This window comes from Vombatus ursinus, unplaced genomic scaffold (genome assembly GCF_900497805.2).
Source record: "Vombatus ursinus unplaced genomic scaffold, bare-nosed wombat genome assembly UNPS02014791.1, whole genome shotgun sequence".
Lineage (NCBI taxonomy): Eukaryota > Metazoa > Chordata > Mammalia > Diprotodontia > Vombatidae > Vombatus > Vombatus ursinus.
In genome coordinates this window covers 32,338,903-32,359,902 of record NW_020954569.1, presented here as the reverse complement: position 1 = coordinate 32,359,902, position 21,000 = coordinate 32,338,903, and the positions used below count along the sequence as shown (strand labels likewise).

The 21,000-nt window shown below is 36.7% G+C and overlaps 1 protein-coding gene across 1 annotated transcript in view; it reads right to left on the bottom strand.

Moving 5' to 3' along the window:
* DAP (death associated protein) overlaps positions 1–21,000 on the bottom strand; it is a 69,732-nt gene that overhangs the window by 37,885 nt on the left and 10,847 nt on the right. Inside the window, exon 2 of the mRNA XM_027869135.1 lies at positions 17,831–17,927. Coding sequence (XP_027724936.1) covers positions 17,831–17,927 — 97 coding nt within the window. The remainder of the gene's footprint in view (positions 1–17,830; positions 17,928–21,000) is intronic.

The following is a 21,000-nucleotide window of genomic DNA, read 5'->3' as shown; positions in this document are numbered from 1 at the left end:
ACGTGTTAGAAGCCTCCCCCCAACCCAGCCAAAGGAAGACTAATTGAAGAGAAAAAAACAAAAGACAAAAAACCTCTCAAATTAAACTTAAATCAGCAAAAAAAAATTAACTTTGATTTAGGAAATTCCTACTTAGACTCAAATTTTCAGGAAACCATCTATTTGTTTTAGGCAAAACATAGATTAGAAACTGGGTCTGGGATAAGAGGACATTGCCCTTTGGGGGGCGCTCTTCACACCCCATAAAAAGCTGCTAATCCTTGACTACAGAAATCAGGCAACTAGCCCAGGTGGAACAAGTAGATTATGCCATGCCCAAATCTATGCTGGAGAAACTGATTTGTTTTATAACAACCCACATGAAAACTGTTTAGGGAGAAAGGCCAGTGTCCTATGAGGAAGCTAGTATGGAGTATTTCTTTCTCACCCTAAAACCCTTTACACTTTCTTTTGAAAATTTTTAAAAATTGCTATTTCCTACCATCCCTTAAGGACTGAGTTAGCAAAGTGTCCATGTAACTGAATTCAATCACAGAAGCTGTGCAGTGAAGACATTTGATATTCGATGTACCAAAAAATCCTTTTTACACGTCTCTATGCTTATAGCCACTGCTGCAGCCAAGCTGCTGCCAAGAGAAAGGCAGCCATTTTCAGACTCCTGTTTCTTGATGACACGTCAGCGCCAAAGAAAGACTGACAAGACATATATACCAGCCTCTTCCTTGTCCTCTTATCCCAACCTCTTCCAAGAGAACAACTTTCTTTAAACAGCAATTATCAATAAATATTTCATGAAAAACATAGTATATGATGAAAAATGCTAGCATCTTTAGAGGAAAAAACGAAAACTTTAATTACTATACACTCATCAGAATATAGAAATCACAGAATTTTAGGACTGAAGGGATATTAGAGATCAAGTGAGTTCAAACCCCTCAATTTCATGGATTTGGGTGGGGGGAGGCGCTACAACCTTCAGAAACCCACTTAACTTCTCTGACCTCATAATTAAGACCATAGGAGCTGAGGCTCCATATTATGGAGATGCTTCTTCTGAGACTCCTACTCATTCATGGCCTCTTTCATTGCATACCTCGTTTTCTGCCTCTCTAGATTATAGGATCATAGGTTTACAGCTGGAAGGGACCTTAAGGGTCATCTAGTCCAAGCCCCTCATTGTTCAAAGGAGGAACTGAGGCCCAGAAAGGTTAAGTAATTCTCAAGGTCACAATGGAAGTAACAAAGCTAGAACTTGAACTCTGGTCCTGACTCCAAATTGAGTACACTTTCCACCATGCCATGCTTCTTGTTAAGCTCATTCCTTGAGTATCTTTGGAAAACTGATAGGAGGAAAGGGGTAAAGTTGATAACTAAGAAGGCTTATTCAGGAGACAAAATAGAAATTTATTTCTTAAGCATTTTTTATCAAAGAAAAAACCCATCATACTGAACTACCTAAATCCATAGTATTTTACACTGACAAATGGTGCGGACAGCTTTGGGTTGAGTAGAGAATAAATGTGTAAAACCACTAAAAATCCAAGGTTAGAGTTGGCAATATATATCATTATACTCCATCTAAGGATAGTATAAAACTGAGAGAGAAATCTCACCTAACTTGTTAAGGATGACTGTTCCAAGATGCCAATTGCTAGGTGTCCATTTAAAGAATCACTACAACAAAAACCAAAACATAAATGGTGTATATATTTCTTGTGTACTGCAAAACTGGGCAGCTAGGTGGCACAGTAGATAGAGCACCAGGCCTGGAGTCAGAAAGACTCATTTTCCTGAGTTCAAATCTGGCCTCAGATACTTACTCACTGTGTGACTGTGGGCAAGTGAACTTTGCTTGCCTCAGTTTCCTCATCTGTAAAATAAGGAATGAGATGGAGAAGGAAATAGCAAACCACTCCAGTATCTTTGCCAAGAAAACCCCAAATACGGTCACAAAGAGTCAGACACAACTGAAAAACAACAAAACCACAAAATAATATAAAGAATAAGCCAACAAGATTTGCTCAATGGTATAAAAATGCATCAATAAAATATTTTTAAAAGGCTTGCTCAATGAATCATACAGAGTACAAAGTCCCTTTCTCACCACCTCAAGAATGGCAAAGTATAATAATTTTAAGTAAAAAAAATCATTAAGTTAAAAAGAGTTTCAAGAATACAGCAAATACAATCCCAATGAAGCCTCAAATGATTTATATAAAACATATCTAAGAACTACTTCAAATAGCAGAAGTATGCAGACTCATTGGGTAACTGGCTTGTAGGATGGTTTAAGATCCTTAAGGGTAAGAACTGCCTTACCAGCTTTTCTATTCCCCCACAGAGCTGATCACATAAAAGATACTATATAATACAGAATAAAATGATTACATAATAATGAACATTACTACTTTGATTTCTGTAACTTTTTTTTCAAAATGCTTTTACACATATTGTCATATTTTATCATCAAAACAACCCTATGTATAGGTAGGTAGATAGGTAGCATTATCCCCATTGTATAGAGGAGAAAACTGAGACTTACGTTAAGTGACTTTCCCAACATCGTACTTCTAGGAAGCGTTGATAAGTGGGATTTAAAGTCAATATATACATACTTGGATTCAAATCCTGTCCTACTTACTACCTCTGTGATTTTAAGTAATCACTTCTAATTTCTTTGGAACTTAATTACTCCATCTATAAAATGAGCATACTGGAAGATAACAAAAATAATAGTAATGATAGTGACCATGTATGTAAAAGTGCTTTGTTTTGCAAAAGTACTTTACATAAATTATTTCATTTGATTCTCACAACTCTGTAAAGTAGGTGCTTTTATTATCCCTATTAGACAAATAAGGATACTGAAGATTTGTCTAAAGTCCTTTTAGGTTTAAATCTTAATGGCTTTATGGTGATCCTAGTTAGTAGAAGAACGAAGTAGAACCCAGGGCTCTTTCCTTTAGACCATGCTAGTCTCAGGAAAGCAAGAATATTTCAAATAAGAGATAGAAAAACATGGTAGGCTAACTGGGAAACCAGATGTACCCAAAGAAAGCTATGTGGACTTGCTGGATTTTCAGCTTCAGTACTCATAAAATGTGTCACAGGTTTGTTTTTTTTTTAAACCGTGATGAGAGTTGGAATTTCATTGCCTTATTTTTCATAAGTGGTACCTGGAAATGTCTTTTTTTTCCTCCTGTTCCATGATACCCTAAGGGCAATTGATTCACTAATGACTCACAGGGAAGAGAACAAGTCATGGACGTCCCACTACTACATCTTGGCAGCTTCTCTTACATTTATAATCAAGTCTTGCACCTACAAGATGGCAAACTCAGCTACCTGAACATTATCAACTTCGAAGGTTTTTTAAAAGGTTTACAGTTAACTCCCATTTCCTCATCCTCCTTTCTTTCCTTCTTCTAGATAAAATTTGACACTTTTTTCCCCACAGTATTTTAAAATAAAGAATATGCCATTAGGTCAGCCTTGCCACAAATGAAAATTTTTTACATTTATTTGCCCCTGTAATCTCCTCTAAAATCTCTGGCACTAAGAAAACAAATTCTTCCTGCAGAAGAATCTGATGTTCAGCTTATCCTGCACCACCCTTCCCTTTCCACATTTAAGACACATTTCTCCTGCCAATTAAAACCACCACAAATTTAGCTGCAATGAATCATAGGTTTGCAACACCACTCCTGCTTCCTTGATTTCAAGTTTTCTGGCTACTCCTAGCTACCTCCAGAACATTTATTTATTCGTTGTAATTTCTAAGCTCAAATTCTGTCTTTGCACTTGTGATGTGGGTTTCTCAAAATTTCAATCTCAGTGCTTAAGAAGATGCATTATTATATATAAAGACCATGAACATATGTAAAGGTCCTAACGATCAGCTTTGTCTACACCCAACTCTCCCCCCCATATTTTTTCTTTGTCTATCGCTTCTAGACTTTGAATGGATGTGCCTCTGAAGAGCTGAGAGATAAGTGGCTGCAAAGTATGAAGCAATGGCTATTCAGTAAGAGTACAGAGGCCCTTTGACAGATGCTTTATAAAACTGAGTCTGCATCTGGCAATTTGTGGAGAAAAAAAAATCACAAAGTTTTCCATATTAAATGGAAACTGGGGCTTTTCTTAAGCTAGTGGAAAAGTGTTACCTAGGTTTACTAAAAGCACCTAATTATTTTTAAAAATCACTAAGCAGAATTTTTAGATGTTCTTCTTAAGAATTCTTTCTCATCCTTTGCTAAAGGTTGGATAAAACCTCCCCGAAAGAAAATGCCAGGTGTACAAGATTTATTTGGCTATTAAAGACTCTACAAATGGCTGTAAATCTCTTTTTTATAGTAGCAATGATTTCATCTACTAAACTAGTTCTTCTCCAAGGACCAATTAAAAGACATTATGGTTGTAAATTCAATAGGATGAATGATATCCTTCCACAACAGGTCAAAGTTTACTGGGGAAAGAATGTTCAGTTCTGGTCTAGAAAAACTTCACATAAAAAACAAAAACACCACTCTTACAGAGACAGGAAGCATTTACTGCTCCAAAACTGGAATCTGAAGTTATTTATACAAACATTTTGTTCAATTTTAGAGAGCAAAAAATACTTTTTTTAAAAGGAGGGGGGCCAGGGCAGCTAGGTGGCACAGTGGATAGAGCACCGGCCCTGAAGAAAGTAGGACCTGAGTTCAAATCCTGCCTCAGACCAAACACTTGACACTCACTAGCTGTGTGACCCTGGGCAAGCCACTTAACCCCAATCGCCAAAAAAAAAAAAAAAAAAAAAAAAAAAGGAGGGGGGCCCCTGTACAACAGCATTACAACTAGACATCAGATAAGCTAAGTGTAAATGATGACCAATAAATTTCCTATCCCCATATAGTTTAAATAAAAGGTTTCTTCTGTTAAATTCATTTTCATAATAAAATTGTTTATGTGGCTTTGCAACTTTAAAAGTAGTGAGGCTTCCCTCCATTTTACCTACTGGCTGATTTAAGTGAAATTCATCAATGGTAAAACAGTAGAGAAAAACACCTTGCCCTCAAGATACTTATTTCTTAATAAATGACAACTACCTGCCAGGCACTATGCTAAACACTCAGAAAACAAAGCCAAAAAGGAAGTAGTTAAAAAATAAAATGCAAGAAGTAGGATTGAGTTGAGCTTAGAAGCAGAACTTATTTGAGGTTCATTGATAGTCTTCCACCTTCCACCTGCCATTTAATTAGGTGAGTTATTAGTGTAAAGTATATTTGGTCAAGTCATTTCATTTCATTTCTTTAAAGCTCAGTTCCTTCCTCTGCAAAATAAAAAGTTTGTACTAGATGTTTGATTGCTAAGGTCTTTCTAATTCTAACATTCTGTGATTTTGTGAGTATTTATTAACTGTTTACTAAATGGTTTATTTCCAGCTTTGCTCCATAGGGAGAATTTTTTTTAACAGAAAAATGCTTTATGTACAATTCTGTTATATGTTAAATGAGGAACATAATTCTTCACTGTTCAATTCATGCAGTTTTTAAATTGTGACCAGTTTCCTAAAAATTACACTTACATAAAATTTGACTGTACTTCTAAGAAGTTTAGATTTACCTAAATGTAAATAGTACACAAAAGAACACTGACAAACCAAGAGTATTTGGGCTATGCTGGAATTATTAAGATTGTATCTGTCCTGTTCTATTTTCTAAAGCACTAGTGGAATGAGGCATTGCTAGAAATATACACTGCTTGAGAGGCAAAGGAATTTCTAACTCTAAGTCAGAATGAGGCTTGTTGACAGAAACATTGCTTTAAGTTACCAAGAAGTTAGCAAAAGCTTTTCTAGCTTTTCTAAAACCAGAAAGAAGCTACACAACCTTACAGCAGCAACTGGTAGTGACCATAAGACCCTGACCAAGTTGTAAGGGACAAGGTGTCATGCTCCCACAATTTAAGATAACCTTTGATACCTTGCAACATCAGCAAAGAAGTTACATGGTTTTAATAAGCTTGCAAAACTTTGAAAGGGCAAGCTAATGAGAAGGGCCTTAATCTTTTAATAGACCCTAAAGTTCTAGAGGGCAGAGCTGGTTTTAACTAGCCATAAGTAGGACAAAGGGCACGGGCTTTTGGATGATGAGGGATGGGGGGGGGAATGTCAAGGGGACGTGAGATGGGTGGACTTGTAAGACTGTAACCCGGAAAGGAACGGATCAATCTGGGCCTGGAAGGGAGGAGTCACGGTGTTCTAATAGTATAAAACTTTTTCTCGATTCTGAATTGGGTACAATCTCTTCAGAGATATGTGCCCGGTTCTCTCGCAAGAACCGTAAATAAATGATTCTTCACTCGCTCTGAGCTTAGTTTTGTTTTTAACTTAGAAGACTTGATTTCTCTAAGACCTTATTTCTAACAAAGTGATATATGCAGGTAGTAACATGTTGTATCCATAAACTAAACCACTTCACTGCCTACAAAGACTACATATCAGCTCCACATCTAGTTGAGGCTATGGGGATTTAACATAGATTGCATGCTGTTTACGATAATTAGGCAGCAGCAGGACCAATAAGAGCAAAACTAAATGATATGAGAAGACATAAGTGACCCTGATATGCTGGAGATATTTTCCTCTACTTACATATCCTGACTACACAGACTTCTGTGTGCGCTCTTCTATATGTTGTATCTGTGTATCCTCTCTTTCTTCTGATGGCATGTGTATTTTTGGAAACGTGTCACCTAGGTTTGTGAAGGAAATTTTAACTATGGCTTTTTTTTACTATGTTATTTCATTAAGTACCTTAGCTTTGAACTGATTATATTCTCTAGAAGATTAGTAAAAGTAAATACATTAGCAGAAACTCATGACCTCTGGTTTTGAAGAGATTTCATGCCACAGAACTGAGTATCCTGAACCTGGGATAAATTTGTCTGGGAGACCCACATAAGAATTAGCGGGTGCCCCCAGGTCAATAAGCTCCATTGCATTTCTAATATTCTATGATTCTGCTGAGTCCCTTACTAATCACACATACTTTTTCAGTTACTGGAAAATAATAATTTACTAAGTCCAGAGATAGAACTCATCCCTCCTAAGGAAAAATTTGTTACTCAAGAGATGGGCCAATCAGAATGTACCTATGGAGTACCTACTACAAGATACCAGAAATTAACTTGGGTAAAGGAGGTGTTAATTTAAAATACCTTTTCTTTTTGTCTTTTGTGTTTACATAAAGTTAATTTTTAAATATCCAGGCACAATATATTACAGTGGAAACAAAGGATAAATACATAATTTCTCTTTGGTCATATACTTGTTCAATTAAACTTCCCTGTTGTATACTACTGAACGGGTGATCTGTTAGTTTGAATTCATTGTACTTGGCTTTATTTAAATGAGAAAATATTTTCAAAAGATAGTGGGGTCGCTTAAATAACAAAAAAAAAAAAGTCACCAGTCCTCAAAAACTTAGTATTATAGATGTTCCAGGTAGTCTTTGTAAGGGAAAAAAAACAATAAACAAAACAAAAAACCTGAGAGCACTATTTACTTTCTTCATTCCATACCACCTGACAAAAAGGGAGTTTACCTATGAATGAGAGTGTGAAAATCTGTTTTGGGGGGTAGGGAAGAATCTTGGGAGCTAATAAATCACACCTGGTTCCTCCACCAGTTTTGAAATGAAGAACAGATGTATTACAAATACAGTATCAAAGCCTATTACCTAACAGTAACAGACATCCTTGGAAAGCCAAGGGGCTTTAACCACCTTCTTTCTCACCCTTGAATTAAAAGAGTCCAGCCAGGCACTTTTGACATATGGATGCCCATATGCTCTATCACTCTGTGGGTATTGCTTTGATTCACTACCGACCAGATTTCAAGTCTTTCTCCAGGGACAATAGAAATTGGGACAATCTACAGATATAGTACAAATTTACATCAATGCTAAATAGCTGCCTCTTTGTCTAAGACACCTGAGGGTGTCAGAGTGTATATAGTATACCTTATGTCAATTTAACAAAAAATTTTACAAATGATACACAATTTTACTACAATAGTGATTTTCCTAAGATATACAAAATAAGTTTTAGAACAAATATTTACATATTCATGGATACACATAGAACAAAATAAAAAATGCAAATGCTGATAAATCATCAATCCAAAACTTTCCAGGGAGTCCCAACTTTCTAAGTGCAAGGCACAACATTATGTAACCCAGTTATAACATGTTTCTGTTGCTGGAAAAAAAGTGGTGACTCACTGATTGAGGAAATTGCTAAAAAACGAAACAGAACAAAAAACTTTGGTACATGAATATAGCAGAATATTATTGTGTGAATGAGAAACATGGGATTCATATGAACTGATGGAGAGTGAAATATAAATAACCAAAACACACACACACACACTTGCCCAGATTCACACAGGTCAACACTGTAAAACGAAAAGATCACTAAAGAAAGGTGAACTCTGAATAAGTGAAAAAGCAGTGAATGACCAAATGACCAGTACAGCAATTAATGAAACAGGCCCTCCTCCTTATGGAAGAGAAAAGGGGTATTATATTAAGGCAGACTGCTATATACATTGTCACATGAGGTCACTGTGTGAAATATTTATGGTTCTTTTGCCCCTTTGTTGAGAGAGAGAGAGAGAGAGAGAGAGAGAGAGTTGAGTCTGAAAGGTAGAAGAGTTCCCCAGAAATGACTGATATAAAGACAAAAAATATTAATAAGTAATTTTTAAAGTGATGAAAAGTCATTTACATGAAATCCAAAAATACAAGACCGTTACTTTACTCTTAGAAGCCTTATATCGATATATGTCTATATGTATATGTATATACATATATGCATGTGTATATCCATGTATACACACACACACATACATAAAATCTACCCAACCTCCATCTAAATCTCTTACATTCTTACTATGGCACTGTTTATATTCTGGTGCATTATAGTTATTTGAGCCCTGACTAGTAAAGTGTTGCCAATTATTTTTATGTTTCTGTTGCAAAATCTCAGTGGATCATAAGCTTCCTGAAGGCAAAGATTTAATCTTTTTCCCCCCTTCAAATGTATGTTTTCTTCTACTCTTTCTTTTCTTTCCTCTCCCACCCAGTTCCCCCCTTTCCTCTCAATAATATCTACCACAGTGCTCTTCTATGCATTATCCTCAATAAAGGCTACAGGCCAGCTTATTTATTTTATTTGAACATGTACTGGCCTACCTAATTCCTTTTCTCTATGTAAATTCTAACATTTGTGAGTAGGAAGGCTATCTTAGAGATCCAGTCTAATATCCTTACTTTACAGATGAAAACACTTCACCTCTGCCTCAGTTTCTTCATCTGTAAAATGGGGATAATAGGAATCCTATCTCACAGGGTTGTTCTAATGCTTACATTTTACCAGCAAATGTTACTTAAACTGACCATATCTTGTTATTAATTGTATTCGATCAATTTTTTCTTACCAATGTAAACAGAGTTACAACTTATATTATTTTAAACGGTCACATCTTTGGGATGGAAATGATGGAAATTGTGGGGGGTGTGCACTTCATTTTAGAATTTGTGACAGAGAAGGGGAAAAAAAAACCCTGGAATAATGTGACATTCATCACTGAAGTGGAACAGAAAGAATATATAGGATTCCAGGGATTAAAATTCTACAGAAATTAGTTAAGTAGAAACGTGAAAGTCTCAAGAATGAAATTCTAAAGATAAAGAGACAATTCCATTTCCAGAGTTGTCCTTCTTTGTATTTTTACCAGATGGCACAACATCTTCCTTGAGTACGGACGTGACAATGGAAAATAGTTTTCCAGGTAGAAACATCACAGTTTTGTACAAAAAAATAAACATTAAATAATATATTTCACAAATCTATAATTATATAGACTACCGGTTAAGTAACATGGATGAGACAACATGGTACAGTAGAAAGGCAATTTCCTCCGGAATCAGAAGATCTGGGTTCAAATCCCATTTTATTACCCGCGTAACCCTGGACAAGTCAAGAAGAGAGGGATTAGGCTAGGGGACCTCTGGGATCTCTTCTGGATACAGGTCTGTGAGTCATGTGGAGGAAAAGGTACAGTTGTCTAAAAAGACCAGTGTTAATGTCTAAGGCACTCACCAATCAACTTAGATCTTAATTTCTTTTTCTTTTTCCACCTAAGATTTTTAACACAATGCAGAAGATGGGAGGAAGAAGCTGATAACAGAGGATGAATATAAAAGTGTGACATGGGGGAGGGAGAGAAAGTATAAGCATTTATGTAGTGCGATTACATGCCAGGCACTGTGCTGAGTACTTTACAATAATTATCTCATTTGATCCTCACGACAACCCTTTGAGGTAGGTGCCATTATTATTCTCATTTTTGTTGCTGTTCAGTTATTTCAGTTGTGTTCAACTCTTCATGACCCTTGAAGGGTTTTCTTGGCAAAGATACTGGAGTGGTGTGCCATTTTCTTCTCCAGCTCATTTTACAGATGAGGAAAATGAAGCAAACAGAAGTTAAATGACTTGCCCAGGATCACACAGCTAATAAGTGTCTGAGGCCAAATTTGAACACAGGTCTTCCTGACTCCACTCACAGTACTCTCACCACTGTGCTAGCTGTCTCCCCTTGGAGTCAGGATGACCTGAGTTGAAGTCTTGTCTCCAGTATGCTAGCCGTGTGACCATAGGCATGTCACTTATTTCTCAGTGTGCACAGATAAGTCTTTAAAACTAAAAATTACAGATGAATTAACAATCAGCATTGTTAGAAAAAGTTTCTACACCAGAAGCTCCTTACAAAACAAAACAAAAATGGCAGATTAAAGTATAAATCTAGGAGCAAAGTATATAGTTTACCTACATTTTAGCAAAGTATTTCACAAATTTTTTTTAATGCTGTTATTCTAGATAAAGTGCAGAAGTATTTGCAAACCTCAACATGTTATATACAAGCTAAGTTATTATTATTTTTATATAACAGCACAATTAGTTAAATAGCCAGACCCAAAGAATCACTAATAATTCAATGTCAATAATAGCGAGTAGCATTTATATACTGTATTATGGTTGCCAAGTGCTTAACACTATCTTATTTGATCCTCACCACAATCCTGTGAAGTAGCTGCTATTATTGTCCTCATTTTACAGATAAGACATCTGAGGATGAAAGCTGTGCCCAGGGTCACACACCTAGTAAGTCTCTAGTAAGTAAGTAGGATTTGAACTCAGGTTTTCCCGACTCCCAAATCCAATAGTCTACTCCTAGCCACAAAGCTGTCTAGATGCAATGTCACCTTAGAAGGATTCTTTAGGGATGCCCCAGAGATCTCTGCTGTTTTGCATTTTTATCCATGACTTAGATAAAGACAGAGGTTGCAGATAGCACAACATTAGCTAACATGCTGGACAGCAGTCAAAATTAGAAAATATTTTAACAGGCTAAAATGTTGGTCCAAATCTAATGAAATTATATTTATCCTTATTAAATTTCAAATCTTTTGAGTTTTAAAAAAAAATCAACTTCACAAGTCAAGGCGTAACTAGAGAACAGTTTATCTGAAAAAGACAGAGTGGAATGCAAGCTTAATATGAGTCAACAGTGTCATGTGGCTGCCAAGCAAGGCAACACAATTACATGCTGAATTAAGAGAAACTGTGTACAAAACTAGAGTGTTCACAGCATGGCTATGCTCTGCTCTGGACCACAGATGGACACCAAGTTCAGTTCTGTGTGTCATGCATACTTCTGCCATGGTCAAGATAGGATATGAACTCAGGTTTTATGATTTTGTGTCCAGGAGCTCCTTTGATCACACCTCTCCTTTGAGCTTTATTGTACATTAATCCCCTTCTTATACTCTAAAGTACAGGCAAATTGACCTGGCTGTTGTTTCTCACACAGGGATTCACCCTGATGCCTTGGCATGGACTGTCCCTCATTCCTAGAATCTACTTCCTTCTCACCTCTGCTGCTTGGAATCCCTCATTTCCTTTAAAGCTCAGCTCCAGTACCACATTCTAAAAGATGCCTTTACCGATTCCTGCAGTCCCTCTTACTCATCCCCTCAATTACCCTGTATTTATCTTGTATATTCTTTCATAGTTACATGTCATCTTTACCAATAGAATATAAAGTTCTTGAGGGGAAGGATGTTCATTTTTATCTTTCTATGCCTGGTACAAAGCAGATGCCTAATAAATGCTTGCTGAATGAATGCATATAATATTTTTCTGAAGGTAAGCAGATGGCAAGAATTATATCCCTTTACAAAGTGAAGAAACTGAAGCACTGCAAGGAAGCTCTCTAAAGTTCACCCAGCATCTAAATCCAGACCATAGCACATCTGCCAAAGAACCACCTAACGCAAGGGTCTCCAAGCTCAGCAGCTTCTGCATGTGGCAAGCAGACACTACCACTTTCTCCTGAATACTAGCAGGAAGAATCCCTGGGGAATTAACAGCTCATCTCCAACTTACCAAATGCAAAGAACATATCCCTTTTAAAAGACTAATGGCCTATGATTGCACACATATATATAACCTATATAAAACTGCTTACCTGTCTTAGGGAGGGGGAAGGGTAGAGACGGAGGGAGAAAATCTGGAACTCAAAATTTTATAGAAAATGAATGTTAAAAAATTGTCTTTACATGTAATTGGAAAAAATAAAATAATTTAAAAAAAAGGCTAATGGCTCCTGATTCAGTGACTATAAACACGTTCCCTGGTAGACAGGATGATGGCTATAACCTGATGGTGCTGCTAAGACAGCTCCACAGCATGGTTTAATGAAATGGATAATAGCAGTCTACAGCTTCAAGGTGAGATTTCTGGGCATACAGGCTAAGAAGACCAAGCTGACTTGTCAGTACTTACTGTCATAGCTGTGTTAAAATTAGTATTTGGTTTTATTTTGTTTTGTTTTCAGAATAAACTGTAACCAAGAGCACAGCTAAAATCACTGTTTATATACCAACTTCCATCTAAATGTCGCTTCATTTTTTCAGGCTTCTAGTTCATATTACCATGAAGTGTATCCAATAATAGAACACACTGCTGCTACTGCTGAGTTAAAAGTCTAGCAAAGCTTTACTCTGCTATGAGAAAAAAGTCAGATGCTGATGGTGCGTTTAAACTTTTAACTCTAAACATCAGTCAACTTTGCATTGCATGAATCCTAGGATTATGTGCCCTTAATTTAAGTAGTTTTTAAAATAAAATTTAAACAGAAAGCCCACCCATGACAGAGTTTCTCTGATAACAAAAGGTTTTGAAAATGATTGATTCTACTCTCTAGAATTCATAATCCCAGTGGTAATTAAAGCTGTTCATCTTCATAAGTGCGCTGCAGTACCGGGCAGCTGTAAATGGTTGCAATTGCCAATCAAAACCTCAACTATAAACACTTGCTTTGATTTTTTTAAAAGGAAAAAATCCCCAAACAAACAAACCTACAAAGAAATGCAAAAAGAATTGCTCTGTATTCTCATGAGGATGACTTCTGTGTGGCATTCTTCACTTAAAGAATAAAAAGTATACATGCAAAACGGCACCATCAATATTTAAGGTAGTAGATTCCTACATTTTCATAGCACTTTCAGATGCAAGTGTAATACTATCCTCTTGACTAAAGTCAGGAAAGAAGTAGTGCACAGCCCTTTTTTTTTTTAACCTAAGACCATATGATTTTTGAGATGTCTCTAACACATGATAGGGAAAGGTTGTTTTCTTTTCTTTTCTTTTTTTTTTTTAGGCAATTGGGGTTAAGTGACTTGCCCAGGGTCACACAGCTAGTAAGTGAAGTGTTTGGTCTGAGGCCACATTTGAACTCAGGTACTCCTGACTTCAGGGCCAGCGTTCTACCCACTGTGCCACTTAGCTGCCCCCAAAAGGTTGTTCTCTTATCACCATTTGTTATATCCACTTCACAGAGATCTCTGAAATGTATGCTAAGTGTTTCTGACCAGCAGAGAAGAGAGATGACTTTAGGGTGAAAGGTTGGTCCAAGTAACCCATTGGTACCTTGAGATTTCTCACATTGCCATTACTAAAATTCATTAACTCCTTGTCTTCTTATTAATTAATTATAGTCATTTTGTGGTTCCTTTTCCCTTGAAAAAAAAACTGGGCAGGGGTGGATATTCATCACCATTTCTGAAGTCAGGAGAGCTCTGGGTTGGCTTGGGGATAGAGATACATTCCTCAGGGTTAAGGTGGAGTCTCTGGAATGAAGGCAAATAGTGTAGCCAACAACTGCTTTACTAAACCTTGCTGAGTCAGCCTAAGAGGCCCCCCCTCAAGGTAATACTCCCATTTGGTCATTGGTTGGTAAGGCACTGCCCCACCACACTCTGCAGTGGAATTACAGGTGAGGCTGCTGGGACTAGCAGAGGGATGGTGGTACAGGCAGGGCCTAAACACTGCAAGTAAAGTCTGTGGAGCTGTAGATCTGAATTTTCTAATCCAAATTAAATTTTAAGTCCCTCTACGCTGGAAAGAACATTGGATTTACAGGACTGGCATTCAAATCCAGCACTGTTCCTTACTAAGTCCAGCACTGTGATGTGCTGCCACTAAGAAAAGCAAAAGCCATCCATATTATGGTTATGGAGAGGGAGGGTTGCTTCATGCCTTTTCGAGAAGACATCATATACATAGGGAGGGAAAGTATTCTTTGAATGTGGGAGGTTTAAAATAATTTATTTTGTTAAGAGGTTTCTTACCCTGAGATCCATGAAATTTATTTTAATTTTAATTTTTGGCTAGGCAATGGGATTAAGTGACTTGCCCAGGGTCACACAGCTAGTTAAGTGTTATGTGTCTGAGGCTGGATTTGAACTCAGGTCCTCTTGAATCCACGACTAGTATTTTATACACTGGGCCACCTAGCCGCCCCTGAATTTTTTTTTTTTAATTTTGGTAACTGTATTTCAATATAACCTCGACAGCTAGGTGTTGCAGCGGATAGAGCACTAAGTTTGGAATCAGGAAGGCTCATGTTCATAAGTTTAAGTCCAGCCTCAGATATTTATTAGCTGTGCGACCCTGGGTAAGTCACTTAAACCTGTTTGCCTCAGTTTCCTCACTATAAAATAAGCTGGAGAAGAGAATGGCAAACCACTTCAGTATCTTTGCCAAGACAACCCTAAATGGGGTCATGAAGAGTTGGACATGACTGAAAACAACTAGCTAACAATAAAATTTGAATACAATTCATTTCCTTAATAATTCTTTGCACTTGAAAAGAGATTCATAAACTTCAGCAGACTGTCAGGGGGTCCATGACAAAGAAATCATCATCATTCTACTTAGTAAGATCAAGAATGTTGAATTCTACAAGGAGGACAAGAAGAAACAAGACAAAGAATGTTTATAAAAGAATGATTTATAAAAATTTTAGGGGCAGCTAGGTGGTGCAGTGGATAGAGCACAGGCCTTGAAGTCAGGAGGACCTGAGTTCAAATCCTACCTCAGACCAAACACTTGACACTTACTAGCTATGTGACCTTGGGCAAGTCATTTAACCCCAATTGCCTAAAAAAATAAAAAAAAAGAAAAAGAAAAGAAAAAAGAAAAAAATTTATAAAATGATTATAAAAAATGGACTTGGAGTTTAGATAACTTGAGATCTTGGGGAAAAAATAGATACAGTAGTCTTTGGGGTAGAAGTTAAAAAAATAGATGATTAATGCTTGAGTTAATGGTGAAGAAGAAAGAGTGAAGACAGCTTTTGGTAGAAGAAATTCAGCAATAAAAGGAAGAAAAGAGATTAGATGGTGGTTTAGGGTAGCAAGGTTAAAGGTTTTTGTAAGTATTTTATTTGCAGAGAAAGAGCCAAAGGATACAGAGATTAAAGATTTTTTTTTAAAAGAAAAGAAAACCCAAACTAGGGTGTGATAGGAGCAAAGTTCTAGAGAACACAGGAGGGAATAGGTTTGAAGATTTAACTAAAAGGAAAGGATGAGTAAAGATTACAGAAATATCTGACATGGAGAATAAGGGTCAATGAGTGAAGTCATCATAGACGGCTTTGCTTTTATCTTTGAAGACAGAAGGTCTTCTGCTAAAAATTCAAAAGGTTAGAATGAGGTAAGTGGGATTTGAGAGTTGAGAAGCAAAGCTTGTAATGATGAATATGTACAATGCCTGGTGGAATCAATAAGAGGTGAAAAAAAAGGAGTGGGGCATGGGGTGGATTTTAAGCCATCCCAACACAAAATCTGGGCCAAAACAGATGATAAAAGGGGTTGAATGGTTCATCCCCATTCCCCAAAACCACTTGTCCTGGCATGTTATTTTACAGTTTAAGATCCTATGGTTTGTAAGCCTGCTGTGTACATGCTGCTGGATTTAATCAGAGTTAAGGCCCTGATCAATGGGTTCCTGGACAGCCAGGCTCTCCTTATACTGTTAAGAGATCTAGAAAGACTTCCAGAACATGGGTGCACCTTTCTGTGAAGGATTTAAGGGAAGACAAAGACAAAAGTCATAAAGAATAAGAGGAGATGGATGGGCTGTGATCTGAATCGTGGGCATGAGTAGCCACTTTGATGAGATGACAGATTCACTGAAATAAGGGCCTGACTCAGCCCAGTAGGATAGATGTTGTTATAAAAGATAAAGACCTGGCTGCAAGGGACAAAAAACAATCTAATCTTGTTATTAGCTCTGTTCCAAGGCACTTCGTTCTGGAGAGACCAAATCTCTAAGATGATTAAGATGCTAAAATCTAGAGAGCTGGGGTGTTCCATTTTCCCCTAGCCATCTTTCATCCACTGAACTATTTATTTTGTTCACCTTACATAAATCTTGCATTTTTCATAAAAAAATCAATAGGAAGAAAATAAGTGGGTTGCTGCTTTGTCGTTGTTGGGTTTTTTTTAAGCGTGCCAATAAATTATCTCTCAATCCCACAAACTCTATTAGACTAAAAAAAAAAAAAGCAGATGTAACTTATTCTACTTAAAATGACACTAAAATGCAGTTGGTTTAGCAACATTCCAAGATCTTTTACTGGCGAAGTGTTTTATTGTAACTAATCACAGAAGACTCTTTATGAAGACTCAATGTTTCCAATTATGGTTGGAGTTTATGTCTTTAAGGAAAACTTTAGCAGAGCGGACACTGGCTTCATGTTCTGAAACACAGTTTTGTGAAACTTGATATCCGCTACAGTACTCTCATGAAAAAGATGTTTTCCTACAAAACAAGACTTTACGATACTTTCACATCAATGATCTCACAGTTTAAAACTAAGAAAAATATGCAGACCCATCATGCTTCCAAATGTAATGGGCAACTCCTAAGTTCCTTCTCTTTCAACTGTGCTTTTTGTAAAAAAAATAAAAATAAAAAAAATAAGTAAACTGGGTAATACACGTGAGTTGCTAGCAACAACAGTTTTCATAGCCACTAGAATCACTTAGGAGCTATCGTATTTTTTGAAGCTGCTTATTTTTACCTTTTCTTCTCTGGCTCAAGTATTCCAGAGATTAAAACTGTGAGGAATAGCTCTCAGAGAGGTAAGATTAGCAAGACTTGGTGAAATGGAATGGCTGAGGACTAGGTTGAATGAAAAGAAAATTGATACCTATAAGAATAATTGAGAATATCTGCTATTTCTCTTTTGAATTACTGGGAACAAAACTTTCACACATGACTGATTAGGAAAGAAAAAATAAACTGTATAAAGTCCCTCCTCTACATAAATAGCCAGTGTTATCTATGATGTTGGGCTTAAGAAAGAGAACAAGTATTAATATTTAACCAGATAAAAGCTATCCACGAAATGCTTACTAGTCATAAAAATTCTCACCTGGTGCTTTCCCATTCTTGATCATCCTTATCTCTCTCTTCTTTGGCATCTCCACTATGAGGGTGTTTCTGCACAATTCTCATTCCACCAGCTTTTACTTAAATAAAAAGAGAGAAAAAGCCTAATTAATACGAGAAAGGGACAAAACTGAAGTGTCTGATGATGACAGAAAATTTCCTGGTGAACTTTCCTGGTGACAAATGGCTATATGTAGATGGATTAACTAACAGTGACAATCATTTGAATACAGAAGGCTAGAAGGAAACAGGACGTGGAAGTGTATTCAATCACTATTTCCTTCACTTAGTCTATTTTGATCCATTTCACTTTAATTTGTCTGGATTCTTTTCCAAGGTCTCTTACCAAATATTTTTAGTATCAACAGAAAGTATAATGTAAACTGCTCAAGAACAGTAATCACTCCTTTCAATTCTGTACTTCCTATACCCCACAGCTCACTTTTCTATACTGCTTTACATTTTAAAACTGCATTCCTCCCAACAACCCTATGAGATAGCATATAAGTACTAATATCCCTGTCTGGTGGATAAGGAAACTGAGGCTCAGGATTTGTGACTTGCCCGAATACTTCTCATACTGTGCCATATGCTTATTGGGTGGTTAGGATTTGGAAACATCAAGAACACAGGATAGTTACTGTAGGCAAGAATTTCAGCACTATCATCACACTCTTTAAACAATCAAGGGCTTATTATGGCTCTTAATTACCTACTGCATAAAATGTTAATTCCTCTCACAGTACCTTCCCCTCTGAGATTCTTTCATATATTTTGTATGTATCTTGAAGGTACCTAGTTATTTACAAGTTGTCTCTCCCATTAGATTGTGAGCCACTTGAAAGAATTCTTTCTTTGAATCTTCTGGGCTTAGCACAATGTCAGGAATGTAAAAAGCATTTAATAAATGTTTATTGACTGGATGACATAATTACCTAACATGGTTGTTGTTTCCCTAAAACTTGTCCATTAACATCAGAAAGAAAAGAGTCTTTTAATTCTCCTACCTCAGGAAACTTTATGAGATACTTTATCTAGAGGTCTCCTTGGCTCATATTGCACTATATTATTATTCTGTCCACTCCCACCTAACTTGGTGGTTATTTCATGTGTGAACATGTTACCGAACTGATTATATAGCAAGCTTCCTAATGTATGAACAATTCAATTTTATTCAATTCAATAAACAGTAATTACCTATATGAATTCCATGCCCTCCAGGATTTTTCACATTCTATATGTACACAGAAAAAACAAGGTCACTAGAGGAGGGAGAGTATAAAACTAGAGGGATTGGAAAAGGCTTCATGGAGGAGGCTGCACCTGAGCTGAATGTTTTTAGAAAGTCAAATCCCATTTTTGTTGTTGTTATTCAGTCATTTCGGTTGAGTCCAACTTTTCTGACCTCATTTGGGATTTTCTTAGCAAAGATAATAATGGAGTGGTTTGCCATTTCCTTTTCCTGATGAGCAAACTGAGACAAACGGGGTTAAAAGTAACTTGCCCTGGGTCACACAGTTAGTAACTGTCTGAGGCTGGATTTGAACTCAGGAAGATGAGTATTCCTGACTCCAGGCCCTGAACTCTATCCACTGTACCATCTAGCTGCCCTGATAAATAATATAGCTAGCATTTATATAATACATTAAGATCGACAAACAGATGATGGAGAGTATCGTCTTTAAAAGAATACACAAAAGGGAGAAGCATAAGATGAAGCTGGAAAGGCAGGCTGCTGCCAGACTGTGAAGGGTAATTTTCATTGGTAAGGAAATGTAATTCTGTACAATATTAAAAGACTACTCCACATGCTTCCGTGTGAGAACATTACCTTCCATATTTCCTTTCCTTCTGGGAAGACTATTTTGGTAGTAGGCTATAAGCTTCTTGAAAGTAGGGCCTGTGCCATATTTATCTCAGCCCTACAATCTAATCATGCCTTGCATGTGCCCTGCCTTTAATAAATATTTGTCGATATGACTATAAAGATTTTGGCAATAGGTAAAACTGTAAAGATATGTTTCATTTAACAATTTCTCTTTGAAATATATGATTTTTCCAGTATAAAATGGAATTTGAAATCTAATGACAACAAATATAAAGGGTTTCCAAGTAGGCAATGGCTGATTACAAACCCCTAATGCAAAAGGGTAAAAATACTTAAACTCTGTCGAGAAGTAAAGTCATCTAAAGTGAAAAAGAATGTTCTTCATTTCTCACTGTACAACTCCAAACTACTGTTTGGAGGGGCCTCCCCAAAGCCATCCAGCATTACTAGCTCAATGAACTAAGTTTACAGACAATTAACATTAACACTTCACATTAAGCTTGTTGATTAATACAGATATAAAGAGTGGCAATAAGACCAATAAAGACCTGAAGGTGAGACAGATTACATTTTACTTAAGATACTGCCCCCAAATTAGGACAGTCTATTTTTTCTACAACATTTTGTCATTTTAACTGTATAGTTATAATGGACAGCCAGTGGTACTTTTATAATGAGGTCCAAAAGGCATTCCTAATTTGTTAGGCTTCCTCTGGAATAGATTTCATTTGTGAAATATAATAGGAACAGTATCAGTAATAGCAAATATAGGCATATTCTGATTAACATTATTAACTGGTTCTGGGAAAATGGGGCATTAGGAGAAATAATACAGAGCAGCTGTTAAGAAACATTGTACAGCTATGAGATGCATCCTTAGCGATCAATACTTAGGTACAGAAAGGGAGTCAGGGGCACTAAACCATACATAAGGATCGGTGCCAGCTGTATACTGAATTAGAAAATCACGTTAACCTTCTCTGTGTTGTATTTTTATTTGTTAAAATATTTCCCAATTACATTTTATTCTGTTTTAGACCTTACTCAGTGTTGCTGGCTGGTGCAGTGTTTAATAATTCTGATTTAAACTCTGTGAGCTTAAATTAGGTTTTTACACAGAAATGAGACTATAAAGACTTTGTAAAGTAAAATCAACTCCCTTGTTCCCACAACTTCCACACCTTAGAAGCTCAAGTTTCTCACCTGATAGATAGGGCAAGGCAGACCAGCTCTGTTTAGGAATATCTAGAGGGTTTTGAAGAGGATGGGATGAAGGGACCTGAATAGGGCTCTTCAAACCCATAAAAGTTTATTATACAACTCTA